The sequence below is a fragment of the Mesocricetus auratus genome, unplaced genomic scaffold (genome assembly GCF_017639785.1).
Source record: "Mesocricetus auratus isolate SY011 unplaced genomic scaffold, BCM_Maur_2.0 Super-Scaffold_4256, whole genome shotgun sequence".
Classification (NCBI taxonomy): Eukaryota; Metazoa; Chordata; class Mammalia; order Rodentia; family Cricetidae; genus Mesocricetus; species Mesocricetus auratus.
In genome coordinates, this window is record NW_024429182.1 from 70,548,719 (window position 1) to 70,562,589 (window position 13,871).

The 13,871-nt window shown below is 44.3% G+C and overlaps 1 protein-coding gene across 6 annotated transcripts in view; it reads right to left on the reverse strand.

Annotated features, from left to right (window-relative positions):
- The window catches only part of LOC101840419 (SEC23 interacting protein), a 54,576-nt gene extending 46,381 nt beyond the window's left edge, over positions 1 to 8,195 (reverse strand). Inside the window, exon 1 of one of the 6 annotated variants that reach the window (XM_040753238.1) lies at positions 7,895 to 8,191. In XM_040753238.1, coding sequence (XP_040609172.1) covers positions 7,895 to 8,051 — 157 coding nt within the window. In that variant the 5' untranslated portion in view covers positions 8,052 to 8,191. Of the gene's footprint in view, positions 1 to 3,092; positions 3,739 to 7,894 lie in introns of those variants that run through there. The other 5 variants (XM_040753235.1, XM_040753253.1, XM_040753245.1 and 2 more) reach the window with 5 other exon arrangements.
- Positions 8,196 to 13,871: the final 5,676 nt, after the last annotated feature.

Sequence of the window (13,871 nt, forward strand, 5' to 3'; positions counted from 1 at the left end):
GAAGGCAGAGGTAGGTGGATCTCTGTTCAAGGCCAGTCTAGTCTACATAGTTCCAGGACAGCCAGGGCTACACAGAGAAACCCTGTCTGGAAAAACCAAAACAAAATAAAACAAAAATGTTCATGTTTACATAAAGGATTTTTTTAAAGAAGCAATTTTGTACTTATTTTTATATGTTAAATCTTTTTTCCTGATATAATTCAAATGTTACCATATAACCAAAACCTATCTAAATTTATTTCTGCAATGATAAAGAGAAACTAAAGCACAGGCAGTAGTTATATTGACAAGTAAAGGTATGTCAGTCACCAAGCGCCATGTGGCACCACTCATTAAACTAAGCAGTGCCAGCGGCTGACACAGCAGTTTAAGATTTGTCTCATGCAATCAAAAAAACAGTAAAGATACTCAGTAAAGAGAGATCCAGACAGAAAAAAACCCTAAACACGTTACAGTTTTTAAAAGGGGTTGGTTACAAATCGTTATTGGTCATTATCAGAAAACAAGCTAAACAAAGGAGTTAAATTCAAAGCTCTTTTCCTAAAGGAAAAAAGGGGAATACAATATAGGGATGACAGGAAAAAGGGTAGATTATCGAATGTACTTTAATCCAAAAAGCTATTAATCTCAAAATATTTTACACTGGTATGGATTTTCATTTATTGATTCAAATTTGTTATACTGTATGTATATTTCTACTCTTGTTTGGGGTATTGTGTTTATGCAGCTCATTTAAAAATGTAATGTATAAGCTGCGTGGTGGTGGTACACGCCTTTAATCCCAACACTCGGAAGGTAAATACGGGTAGATCTCTGTGAGTTTGAGGCCAGCCTGGTCTACAGAGTGAGTTCCAGGACAGGCTCTAAAGCTACAGAGAAACCCTGCCTATTAGGAAGGAAGGAAGGGAGGAAGAGAGGGAGGGAGGGAGGGAGGGAGGGAGGGAGGGAGGGAGGGAGGGAGGGAGGGAGGAAATGTAATATAGAATTAAGAAATATAGGTTAATAGTCATCCATAATAATCAAACTTGTAGTCATGTTTTAAAGGTTAAACAGATATATTTAGATAGATAGATAGATAGATGGTCTTCAGACACTTCAAAGATCTATAGAATATGGCATTTTTTTCTGGGGGGGGTTCGAGACAAGGTTTATCTGTATTGTTTTGGAGGCTGTCTGGAACTCAATCTGTAGACCAGGCTGGTCTCGAACTCACGGAGATCCGCCTGCCTCTGCCTCCCAAGTGCTGGGATTAAAGGCATGTGCCACCAATGCCCAGCTTAGAATATGGCATTTAAGGTGTTTAATAACCTAAGGCTTTTCATAACAGAGACATGTCTCCTCCTGACACCACCAATTTGCTTCAAAATGGGATGATAGCACTGAAGAAACTCCATATAGAGTCTGCTTTCTTTATGGTAAAAGCTATCGATTTGGGCAAAAAACTGCCCTCGCCTCAACTGCTGACAGTATACTGTGTAAAATGGACCAGCAGGCTGCAAAGCAAAGTGACTGCCAAACTTTGACAAGACAAGGTAGGACAGTCTTTCAAGATGCCCTGCTTCTCAAAAGCGTCTGTCAGATATACTAGGACTGTAGGCCAAAGCTGGATGCCCCAATGTTACAGAAGAATTTTGGGTGACAATTGCCCAGGCAGCCAAATGCCCCTGTCATTAGGTAACATTACACCCTTCTGGGGTCTTTGATGGAGTTAAAGACTAAGTAATCAAACTTAAAATTTTCCTTAGTTATGATAAAAGGTAAATTAGGTATAAAACTTTAAATTCACAAAGATAATGTAGCATTTTCTCCAAATATGCCAAATACAAATGGACTGGACATTGTAAATGTAATTCTTACCTGATAATTGTTCTTATTATAGAGTTAAAGCCTTTCTTTTTATTTAGAGAAAAGGGGGAAATATGGAATAGTCCTTTACACTGTGTGAATATATGTCACTATGATTGGTTTAATAAAAAAACTGGCCAGGCGGTGATGGTGCACACCTTTAATGCCAGCACTCGGGAGGCAGAAGCAGGTGGATTTCTGAGTTTAAGATCAGCCTGGTCTACAAAGTGAGTTCCAGGACAGCCAGGGCTGCTACACAGAGAAACCCTATCTTGAAAAAAAATTTTTTGAAAACATTTAAAAATTAAAAGATAAAAAAGCTACACAGTCAGCAGCCAGGCAGGATTTTTCAGGACAGAGAGATTGCCAGGGAGAAGAAAAGTGGAGTCTGAGGAGTCTCGAGGCAGATGGGGAAGAAGCATGATGGGCAAATGAGCCTCAGGGCAGCACAAAGACGAACAGAAATGAGATAATTTAAGTTATAAGAGCTAACTAAAAACAAACCTACACTATTGGCTGAGCTTTCATAATTAGCAAGGAGTATCCATGTAGTTACTTGGGAGCCTGTGGTCCTGATGAAAACCTGCCATCAAGCATGAGCTCTTAGTGTTTCCAAGGCAAGGTATGTTGCCCATTAACTGCAACCCCTAAAATGTAAGCAGTAGTCATAACTACATGTTCAGACATTAAAGAACACCAAGTCACAGGCTGGTAAGACGGCTCAGCAGGTAAAGTTGGCTGTCCCAGAACCAACAGGAAGGAAAGCGAGAACCACCCCCACAAAATATTCTCTGATCCTCCACATATAACACACACAATAAATGAAAAATTTAGCAAAACAGCAAGTCACTAGAAAGAAATTTTTCTAAAAGAAGGTCTCCTGACTGGACAACTGCATCTTCACTGTATTTTCAGCTCAAGCTCCAACAACATCTCTTCTATTCTGCTATCAAGTAATTCTTACCAGGTGTAGGATTGCACTCCTTTATTCCCAGAGCCCAGGAAGCAGAAATAGTGAGTTTGAGGCCAGCCTAGTCTACAGAGTTAGTTCCAGGACAGCCAGAACTACACAGAGAAACACTGTCTTGAAAAAAGAAAAATCAAGTAATTCACAAGAAATCTTTTTTTTTAATCAAGTAATTCACAAGGAATCATTTTCCCACTAACTAACATCAAGACCCCACTCTTCCTTGTTCTACTTTTAGGAGCAAGTTTCAGCTTTCTCCTCCTAATCTTGCTTTGGTCACCTTTATCTGCAACTGCTGGAGGGCTACAGTCCATCAGATGTTTGGAGCCGCTCCCAGCACACAGGCACATTATGGTTCCTGCCCTTGGAGAACTGCCAAAGCTCTGGACTCTCTGTGACCTCATAGTGATTCTGCCTTCAGCTTTCAGGCTGTCCCAATTATACTTCACACACCAATAGTGAGGAGACTCCACTCCACAGGTTTGGCCATAATACCCAAAATGTAGCTCTAGTCAGAGTGCAGAGTCTATGGCTGTCCTTCTGGCCTATGATGGACTACACTATCCAAAGACATGCCTACGTCCCAGCTTCTCAGAGACTGAGGCAGACAAAACACTTGGGCCTAAAAGTTCCAAATCATATTGGCCAACATAAAGTGTGGCAGTTTGAATGTAACTGGCCCCAGTAATCTCATAGAGAGTAGCACTATCAGGAGATATGGCTTTGTTGGACGAAGTGTCTCATTGGACTTTGAGATTTCCTATGCTCAGGATGCCATCCAGAGTCTCAGTTGACTTCCTGTTGCCTGCAGTATGTAGGTAGCTCTATTAGCTCTAGCACCATCTGACTGAATGTTGCCATGCTTCCCACTGCGATGTTAATGGACTGAACATCTGAAACTGTAAAGTGAACACTCCAAATAAACGATTTCTTCTTAACAGTTCCTGTGGTCATGGTGTCTCTTCACAGCAATAGAAACCCTAAGACATGAAGCCAATTTAAAATAATAATAATAATAAAGAGGAAGAAGAAGAAGATTCAACATATCTCCAGCTTCATCCTAGGAGCACTTTCTAATTCTATAGAGACACAAATGGGTCTAGACCCGGAGCTTGTGACTCTCCCATCTCATGTCAAATTCAGACTGTCCTCCTGTATTCCATAATTTTCCAATACTTCTGGTAGACCCAGTCACGTGTGTCAAACTTAGTAAGCCTCACAATGAATTTATTATGTTAACCATTCCCATTTCAAACAGAAATTCACCAACTATCCAGATGTCAATGTGAAACCTCACATCTCTCAGACCTTTTGTATGGTCCTTTCAATATTCACTGAAGAATCAGGAATGGGGTACCTACTACACACCAGCTGCAGAGCTTGAACTCAGAGCTCTAATGAAGGATAATGGACCTTGACACTCACACAGAGTTGATTGTCTGGCCCAAGAGTCATGAGGCCTCTGATAAACACCTCTGCCATGGAACGCCCCTCAATAGCAGACTGATTGCCTGGAGTGTGCAAGGCTGTGTCTGCTCCTCAGCATTACAAAATAAAAATCAAAAATAAAGTCTCTTATCTTTCTTCTACCCTTGTTACTCAATGTGGTTCATTTGGGCTAGGGTAACATTTACTCCTGCCTGACCTAAAGGGGCTATCAACTGACCACATTTGTGACCATCAATCCTATTCCAGGGCACTCTTAGAAAATGTAAGCCTTGACAGGTGTTGGTGGTGCATGCCTTTAATCCCAGCAACTGGGGGGGGGGCACAGAGACAGACAGCTCTCTGTGAGTTCGAGGCCAGCATGGTCTACAGAGTGAATTCCAGGACAGGTTCCAAAGCAATACAGAGAAACCCTGTCTCAAAAAAACAAAAATAAATAAATAGAAAACCCAAGCCTTTCTTAAGTACACTTCTAATTTCAATGTCTTGCTAAAAATCCTTCAAAGATTAGGTGTGTTGGTACTCACTTTTAATCCCAGCATTCAGGAGGTAACAGGCGGGAGGACCTCAGTGACAGTAAGTCCAACTTGGTCATCATAGCAAGTTCTATGTTGTAGACCAGTCAGAGCTACATAGGGAGACTCTCAACAAAACCCTTCAAAGGCTCCCCACGGAGTTTAGTGAAGCACAAACCTTTTAGCACAGTATGAGTCCCGCAGGCCACTAGGTCACTCCCCTGCACACACTCTAGTCAGTGATCTACGTGAAGGAGAGTAGAAGGACAGGAAACAGGAGAGGAGAGAGGTCCAGACTGCCCCATACCATCCACCACCAACTCCCGCCAAGCCTGCAGATTTTTCTCATATCTCCAGACTCCCTCATTTCTTCGGATCCTTCAAACTCTGCTCAAATCACTTCCTGTGAGGCTCTGAGACCTTAAGGAACATCATCCCTCCATTTCACCAGCTGAGACTCACAGGGGTCAAGCACATCCCACCTCCAGCTGTTTTAAAAGCTGTACCACAACAGCTTACGTAAGGAGGTGTTGGTGTGTATGGACACGCTGTTCTGCGACAGGGCCTGACAGAGAGAGGCTCTCCTAAGGCTGCCTCCTGTCTCTTCCACTGAGGGGATTCACTGTTATTTCCCAGGAGGTGGGGTCTCCTTTGTCTCCAGAAATGCTCTGAAGAGATCTCTAATCATGAAATCTTTTAAGTGTAGAAAATACTTGTTATGCACTCAGGAGGAAGAGGAAGGTGGATCTCTGTGAATTCAAGGTCAACCTGGTTTGCATAGGGAGTTCCAGGATAGCCAGAGCTACAGAACACAAGAGATTCTGTCTCAAAAACAAAAAAGAAAGAAAATACTTGCTATGGAATGGCAGTTCTAAAAGCTATTTGTGTGTTCTCACAAAAAAAGCTTGCATCTAAGAAGTAACACTTCTCAAGATGGGGTTGAAGAGATGCTCAGTGGTTAGGAGCATGTGCTGTTCTTACAGGGGACCCACATTGGTTTCCCAGCATCCACACAGGCAGCTCACAACCACCTGCAAATCCAGCTCCAGAGAGATCCAAAGTCACACACACGCACACTAGTACACATTCTTAAAAATAATAAAACTAGGGGGCTGGAGAGATGGCTCAGTAATTAAGAGCCTGACTGGCTGCTCTTCCAGAGGTCCTGATTCAATTCCCACAACCACATGGTGGCTCACAGCCATCTATAATGAGATCTGGTGTCCTCTTCTGGTATGGATGAAAACAAAACACTCATATACATAAAGTAAACAAATTTTAAAAATAATAATAATAAAACTAGATCATCAAGCATTTTAAAGATAGTATAAATCTGGGAATGGTGTTTCATGCCAGCACCCAAAGCACTAAGGAGACTGAGACAAGTGGACTGCACAAGCTACCCTGGGCTACAAGATGACACCATGTCTCAAAAGTCAATTAACAAATGAATAAAGGTGGGACCCACATGGCAGCTTGCTCATAACTGTAACTCCAGTTCCTGGGGGTCCGACATCCTCGCATAGACACAGATGCAGGCAAAACACCAACACACAGAATTTTTAAAAATAATAATAATTCAAAACACACACAAATCCATTATTATACAGCAAGGAAGATGGGCATGAATCAAACACCACTCAGGACACAGAGAGTGATCTGAAAATTCCGAGGCACCACCTTATTTATTCCTGGATCCTTCACGGCACTTTGTAGCAGCCACAACAATCCTTTAGCAAAGAAAGCAACACTTAACCTTTCAGCAACACTGCTGCTTAGATGAGACAGGCGAACTCTCGGTATTGAGTCCCACAACCCAATATCCCGCACTCACTCACCAAATCACCACTGGATATCATGAGTTCTGCACTCTGGGCAGTTGGCTATAGCGAGGGCTAAACTAAGTCCCGGTTTTGAAGATGCTTACACTCTCGCCTGGTAGGATGAACAGGTGTGTGTACATGTCAGACAGTTAACAGCACCAAGAAGAGTCAGGACAGAAAGGGGACCCTTCATACACAGGTACTTCCAGTTAGTCTGTCTTCTCCTCTCCAGGAAGTTTCCCTTAATCTTCCAAGTTGGAATTATTTAGTGGAAAGGGGTTAGTATCCGATAAGGACCTATGTGCTAGGCACATTTATAAACAAGACCCTGCAGATAAAACAGGTAAGAAGTTCACAGTCCAAATGGAGAGGCAGAGGTTCTTAGCTCACAAATATTTACACAACACTATGTGCAGAGCACTATAGAACTCTACAAAAAGAGAGAGACGGCATGACGGCTCGCCTTTGATCCCAGTACTCATAGGCAGAGGCAGTAGGATATCTGTGAGTTTGAGGTCAGCCTCCTTTACATAGTGAGTTCCAGGAGAGCCAGGACAATGTAGAGACCTTGTCTCAAAGGTTGGGGTGGGGGCTAAAAATCTGAAATTTAAGCAGACGAATAAAAGTCATGCCTGAGGCCACACAGCAAGTTAGTGGCAGGGCCTGGACTGGAACAGTCTGCGCTCCTAAGCACTATAATTTCGTCCAAAAATCAATCTTCCCAGACAATACACAGAGCCTAAGCAAAAGGAGGTGAGGGCAGGTGAGAGCCTGAGAGAATAAGGCAAAACTCAGAGGAAGCGATACCTTGAAAAATGAGAAATGCATTCTGTACCTACACCCCGGATATTACGTATCAATCCTAGTAGAAAACGCTGTCTATCCTAGGAGGTATCCTCTTGAAACCCGAAGTCTTCTTCTAGGAGAGCTTATAGGACTCTGCAAGAGGGGGTCCTGTCCCCTCTGGAGACAGCTTACTGTCTCCTAGATGGTGTCCTGCCCCATCACAGGGGTTTCCCAGTAAGAGGATAGCTTGTGGTACTCTAGCAGAGGGTAACTGTCAAATCCAGCTGCATTCCCTGCCAGCACCCAGCACACCAGTGGGTGTTCAACAAAAACTTGTGCAATGACAGGAGTTCCTTGAACCAAGAGCAAGGCCCCTCCTCCAGGATCGCACAGGCCCTGGCCCTCTGGAAGCTGGCCACTGCTGACCCTGAAAAGCGGCCCAGAGAAGGCGACGTTCCTGTCCCACCCTCCTCTGAGCACACACTGGCCCCCAAGCGCCCTGGACTCACTACCTCCGGGCAAGAGCAGGGAAGCCGGGGAGGCGGCGGCCTGCGTGACGGGGATGAAGGGCACGTTGAAGCTGAATTCCGTGGCCGAGGAGGAGAAGAGTAAGTTAGTGCCCGACGAGGAGGCGGACGCTCCGCCACCATTAGTCTTCCTATCCGCCATGGCTGCAGACCCCCAGCCGTTACGTGGCTCTAAGAGCCCGGTGCAGCAGCACAGACCGGAAACCGATCACCCACGGTGCCACCGCACTTCCGCACTTGCGCCCGGGACTGCAGGCCTGGGATGCTGCTCTGGGACCGGTTTTCTTCCGGAAGCTGACGCCGCCCAAAAGCAATAAGGTGGAATGGACTTCAGGCCCAAGTATGTCACGTGATACCCTCGGCCTCTCGAGACTAGGCCAGACGCAGGAACCTTAGCGAAGAGGGGCGTGGCCGCTCCGGTTCCGAATCCAAGCAGTAAATCTTGCTGAAAGTCGCAGGTTCTTGGTTGCGCCTGACTATCTGAGTTTCTCATGGGCTATCTGGGTTTTTGTTGGGTTTTTTTTTTTTTTTTGGTTTTTCGATGCAGGGTTTCTCTGTGGCTTTGGAGGCTGTCCTGGAACCCGCACTGTAGATCAGGCTGGTCTCAAACTCACAGAGATCCACCTACCACTGCCTCCCGAGTGCTGAGATTAAAGGCCTGTGTCATCACCGCCCGGCTATTGGTATTTATTTAATTATTATTTTTATTTATTCATTTATTTATTTTTGGTTTATTTGCTTGCTTACGAGGCAAGATCTTGCTATGTGGCCCAGATTAGGTTTCATCCTCCTGCATCAGCTCTTCCTGTCCTGAGATTAGTAATACCACACGCAGCAATTTTCCTATCTTTATGACAGGCAGTAGTAGGAAATAGGAGTAAGAGTTACTATCTCCTTGATTTGGTGGGGGGGAGCAGGGTCGCCTGGAATTCTCAGAAATCCTATCGCCTCTTCTAAGTGCTTCAAAGGCATGTGCCACAACTCCAGGCTACTGTCTCCTTGCATGTATGCATTGAAAGTCTTTGGAGCTATGCAGTGGTAGTGCACGCCTTTATTAGCAGCACTCAGGAGGCAGAGGCCAGTGAATCTCTGAATTTGAGACCAGTCTGGTCTTCAGAGTGAGAGCTAGGATAACTAGAGCTACATAGAGAAACCCTGGAGAAACAAAAAAGTGTCTCTGGTAAGGCAGCTCCAAATGGTAGACGATTTACCTTTCAAAGAGGCAGGGAATAGATTTGTAATTGCAAACATACCAGAGTAACTGCTCTAATCTAGGGTCACGGGACCTATCTGCCTATTAGCAGGTTTTGGCTGGAAGAAAAACAGCAAATTCTGGCAGTGTTGAGCTTCTTTTTTTTTTTTTTTAGGTCTTTTTTTGTTTTTGTTTTTGTTTTGTTTTTCGAGACAGGGTTTCTTTGTATTGTTTTGGAGGCTGTCCTGGAACTGGCTCTGTAGACCAGGCTGGCCTCGAACTCACAGAGATCCGCCTGCCTCTGCCTCCCGAGTGCGTGTGCCCCCAACGCCCGGCTAGTGTTGAGCTTCTTTAGACAAGCATTTTAACAGGGCCTGGAAGGAGGGAGAATAATGTTGGAGATGCTTATGGGTGAATCACAGATAACATGGCCTCAAACTGTCAGAAGTCATGCTAGATTAGAAGTTGTCATTGCATTAATAAGTGAGGCAGAGAACTACACACCAGAGAATGATGTGTGAAACAGACCTGAAATCCTTCCTTTTTTTTTTTTTTGAGTTTACAGCTTGGCAAAACAATCAACTAGACATATAGTAACAATAACTTGCAGACTTAAGTGTGTTTCCTGGAACACTGACATCATAAGGGAGCAGAGGTCTAAACATTCCATGAGGAGAGAACATATATCTCTCTCCATCAGACCAATAGCAAAGAATCTACTCAGCCTGAAATGATAAAAAGCTTTCCTGAACCGGGCATTGGTGGTGCATGCCTTTAATCTCAGCACTCGGGAGGCAGAAGCAGGCAGATTTCTGTGATTTACATGTGGTCACTTCAGAAAAAGCCCAAATTCCAAAACTATCACTTTGACTAATTAACTTTAACATACGATTTTTTTACATTTTAGACCACAATAGGAAGAAAAACAGAGTAATAATGAGAGAAAAGGGTCTGAAAAGTGGCCTTATTCTAATCAGTTCCTCTTCTTGGACTCCAATCCGACCAATAACACAATTAGATTAAGAGTCCATTATTGCCGGGCGTTGGTGGCGCACGCCTTTAATCCCAGCACTCGGGAGGCAGAGGCAGGCGGATCTCTGTGAGTTCAAGGCCAGCCTGGTCTACAGAGCGAGTTCCAGGACAGCCTCCAATGCCACAGAGAAACCCTGTCTCGAAAAACCCAAAAAAAAAAAAAAAGAGTCCATTATTGTGGAAAACAAGAGGTGGTGGCAAAAGCCTTTAATCCCAGTACTCAGGAGGCAGAGACAAGCAGATCTTTGAGTTCCAGTACAGGCAGGGCTACACAGAGAAACCTTGTCTTGAAAAAGCCCCCCCCCACACACACACACGCAAAAGTGTCCATTGCTGGGGACTGGAGATGTAGCTCAGCCTGAGCTATGTAGTGAGTTCCAAAAAAACCTGAGATACAATAAAAATTAATCGATAAATAAATTTCTAAAGCCAAAAACTTAGCACAATCTTTAATTTTTTTATATTATGAGGAACAAAGCTAAAATATGAAATTTCCCCCATTCAATTCCAAGAACATGACTACTGTCCCTATCGAATGAATTAATGGATGAATGAAGTGGTGATATCATCTGTCTTAGCTACATTTCTATTGTGATAAAACACCATGACCAAGACAACTTATGAAAGAAAGATTTTAATTGGGTTTCAGAGGTCGGAGTCCGGGGCAAAGGCATGGTGTCAGGAACAGCTGAGATCTCGAGTCATGATCTGAAAGCAGAAGGCAGAGAGAACACACTGGGGATGGTGGGAGGTTTCTGAAGCTCCAATGCAGCAGACATTCTTTTGGGTGACCAACCAGCTCCCAAATCACAACAAGGACACTTAGTATTAGTTATGAATGCTTGACTGTGTAACTTAAAAAGTGGCTTGAGAGAGAAAGATGCCATGCTACAGAGCTCACTAAGGAAAAGGGAATGGAAAACAGGGGTGGGGTGTGTGGAGGTCAGCTTCTGGGGACAGGAACAGCAGAAAAGAGAGAGAAGGGGGAGAGACAGACAGACCAGCAGAGAGTAAGAAATGACTGGGGAGGGGGGAAGAAAGAGAGAGGAGAAAGGGTGTGTAGTGAATGTGCAAAGGAGGTGCTCTTAGTGGCTGCAGCTGAGGACATGTCCTGTCAGAACCCCAAGGGCAGGTTAGTACAGATGCCCGAGCACTAACACTGGCCTTATCCTCTGCATGTCCCACCAGCTCTTATAACTTAAATTAACCTGGTTCTCTTCATCTGTGTTTTGCCTCAGGACTTTTTACCTTTCTTTCATTCTGTATGTCCTACTCAATGTCTGTCTGTCTGACTGCTGCCTAGCTGGCTGACTCTGGAGTCTCACTCCTCTTCTCCCTCATTCTCTCTTCTCTCTCTCTAGCCTGGATCCCTCCTCCTACTTATTCCCTCTGCCTGCCAGCCATGCCTATCCCTCCTCAGCCTAGCTATTAGCCATTCAGGTGCCTTAGGCAGGAAAAGTAACACATCTTTACCTTATTAAACAAATGCAGCATAAACAAATGCAACACACCTTTACATAGTTACAGTAATATTCCACACTTCAAAGCCTGCCCCCATGACACATCTCTTCCAACAAGACCACACCTCTTAATCATTCCTAAATAGTTCTACCAACTGAAGATCAAGTATTCAAACAAATGAGCCTATGAGGAATTATCATTCAAAGAATAACACCGTCTTTACCTTGTTAATTTTTCAACTCACAAATGCCAGATGTAAAAGTATATTGAGATGCCAAGTCCAAATTACCTCTTCCATCCTGTAGCAAGCTAGAGTTGAAGGCAACTGAGCAGAATTATATACAAGAAAAACTCCTGTCCTTCCACTGTTTGCATAAAAGCAGGATATAGGTTTTCAAGGTGCCCTCCTCCCCTTTCACCAGAAGCTAATCCACCTGGACGAATCTTAGATCTTTATCAGCCCAGAAGTGGAAAGATTTTACCCACTACTAGACTATGTCTACTATGAGACTTTCGTATTTTGATTTCCTGTAACTTGTCTTTGGAAACTGAAAACTTCCATCATTACAAATTTATCGTTCTCTGTGGGTCACTGCTACATAACCACAAACTGTAAGCCACTTTAAGTTATTTGTCCCTGGTTGTTCATAAACTTGTGGCATACATGTTCACATTTTTTATTATTAATTTTTTTTTTTGGTTTTTCGAGACAGGGTTTCTCTGTATTGTCTTGGAGGCTGTCCTGGAACTCACTCTGTAGACCAGGCTGGCCTCGAACTCACAGAGATCCACCTGCCTCTGCCTCCCAAGTGCTGGGATTAAAGGCGTGCACCACCAACGCCCGGCTTATTATTAATTTTTTAATAATAAAATTATTTTTTATGAGACAGGGCTATATATAGCTCAGGCTGGCCTCAAACTGGGTATGTAGCCAAGGTTGGCTGTGAACTCCTGACCTATCTTGCCTATATCTCCCTAGGATTTAGAGACAATGCCTGGCAGCTTTCCCTCATCAACGGGTGTGCTTTTAAGAGCAGTAGACCAAGAAGGGCAGAGGGGCAGGCTTTGCTGCCTTTCCTCACTTCCCCATGGAAGTCTCTGGACTCAGGCTTGCTGTCTCTATTTCTGTTATCATCTCTCCCTCTTTTATCTCTTGCTAGGGATTAAACCAAGTGTCTCTTGCATGCCAGGCCACCAGGCTAGTGCACTACCACTGAGCAGTTCTTTTTTTTTAATTATTTATTTGTATTTTATGTACATTGATGTTTTGCTTGCATATATGTCTGTGTGAGGGTGTTGGATCCCCTGGAACAGGAGTTACAGACAGCTGTGAGCTGCCATGTGGGTGCTTGGAATTGAACCCAGGTCCTTTGGAAGAGCAGCCAGTGCTCTTAACCACTGAGCCATCTCTCTCCAGTCCCCAGCAGTTCTTCTTATTCTTCAGCTATCTACTTTCTAGGGTTCATTCAGATTACCATTCCTTTTTTTTTTTTTTTTTTTTTTTGCCAGATAGGTATAGATGATGAAATCAGGGTTTTCTGGTACATCCCATAAATGGTTTCTTTATGAAAACTTGGACAATTCCTAAATTCCCTAGGCTAAAGGTTGCTGTAGAGTTGCCCTTCTGGATCTGCCCTCCAAGAGTAACTCTAGGGTGAGTGGGTATCTTGCCACAGCTCCCTAGTTGCCAGGTTGGAGGCAGAAATGCATCTGAGTGCTTTCCAGGTCAGAAACTAAAGGCTGGGCTAGAAGAGAGTTCTGAGCGCTTGATTCTCCATGAGGAACCAGTTGCTCTGCAATACTGAGATGCCCACAAAGGCTGCAATGCCTCTTTGATAATTATATCGTTCAGGAAGAACTCTTTGAGCTGGGGACAAGTTCTTACATGGGATTTTGGGCAGGGCACCATCGAAAAGTTCTAGCACCAAAAACAGAAGAAAAAAAAGGTCACAAAGAGATCAGATTGGGGGTCACCAAATGGAGTTTCACCCCTTAATTTTGTTCAGAGCTGACTCCGAGACCTGAGCCTTTTGGTCCTTGCGCAAGGACGCAAACTTTTGGGTGAACGAGGCAGCCTGACGGAGTTTCCCATCGATGCGCTCACATGGTGACTACTACAAACACAGCACAGTCTCTTCCCTCTGCCCATCTCCAAGATGGCGGCCGCGCGACTGCCCCGTCCTTACCCGTCTCCAAAATGGCCGCCGCGCCCCGCCCACCCCCTCCCCTCCGGGACTGCGCAGCTCGCTCCCGCCGCCCCTCCCTCTGGAGCTCCAC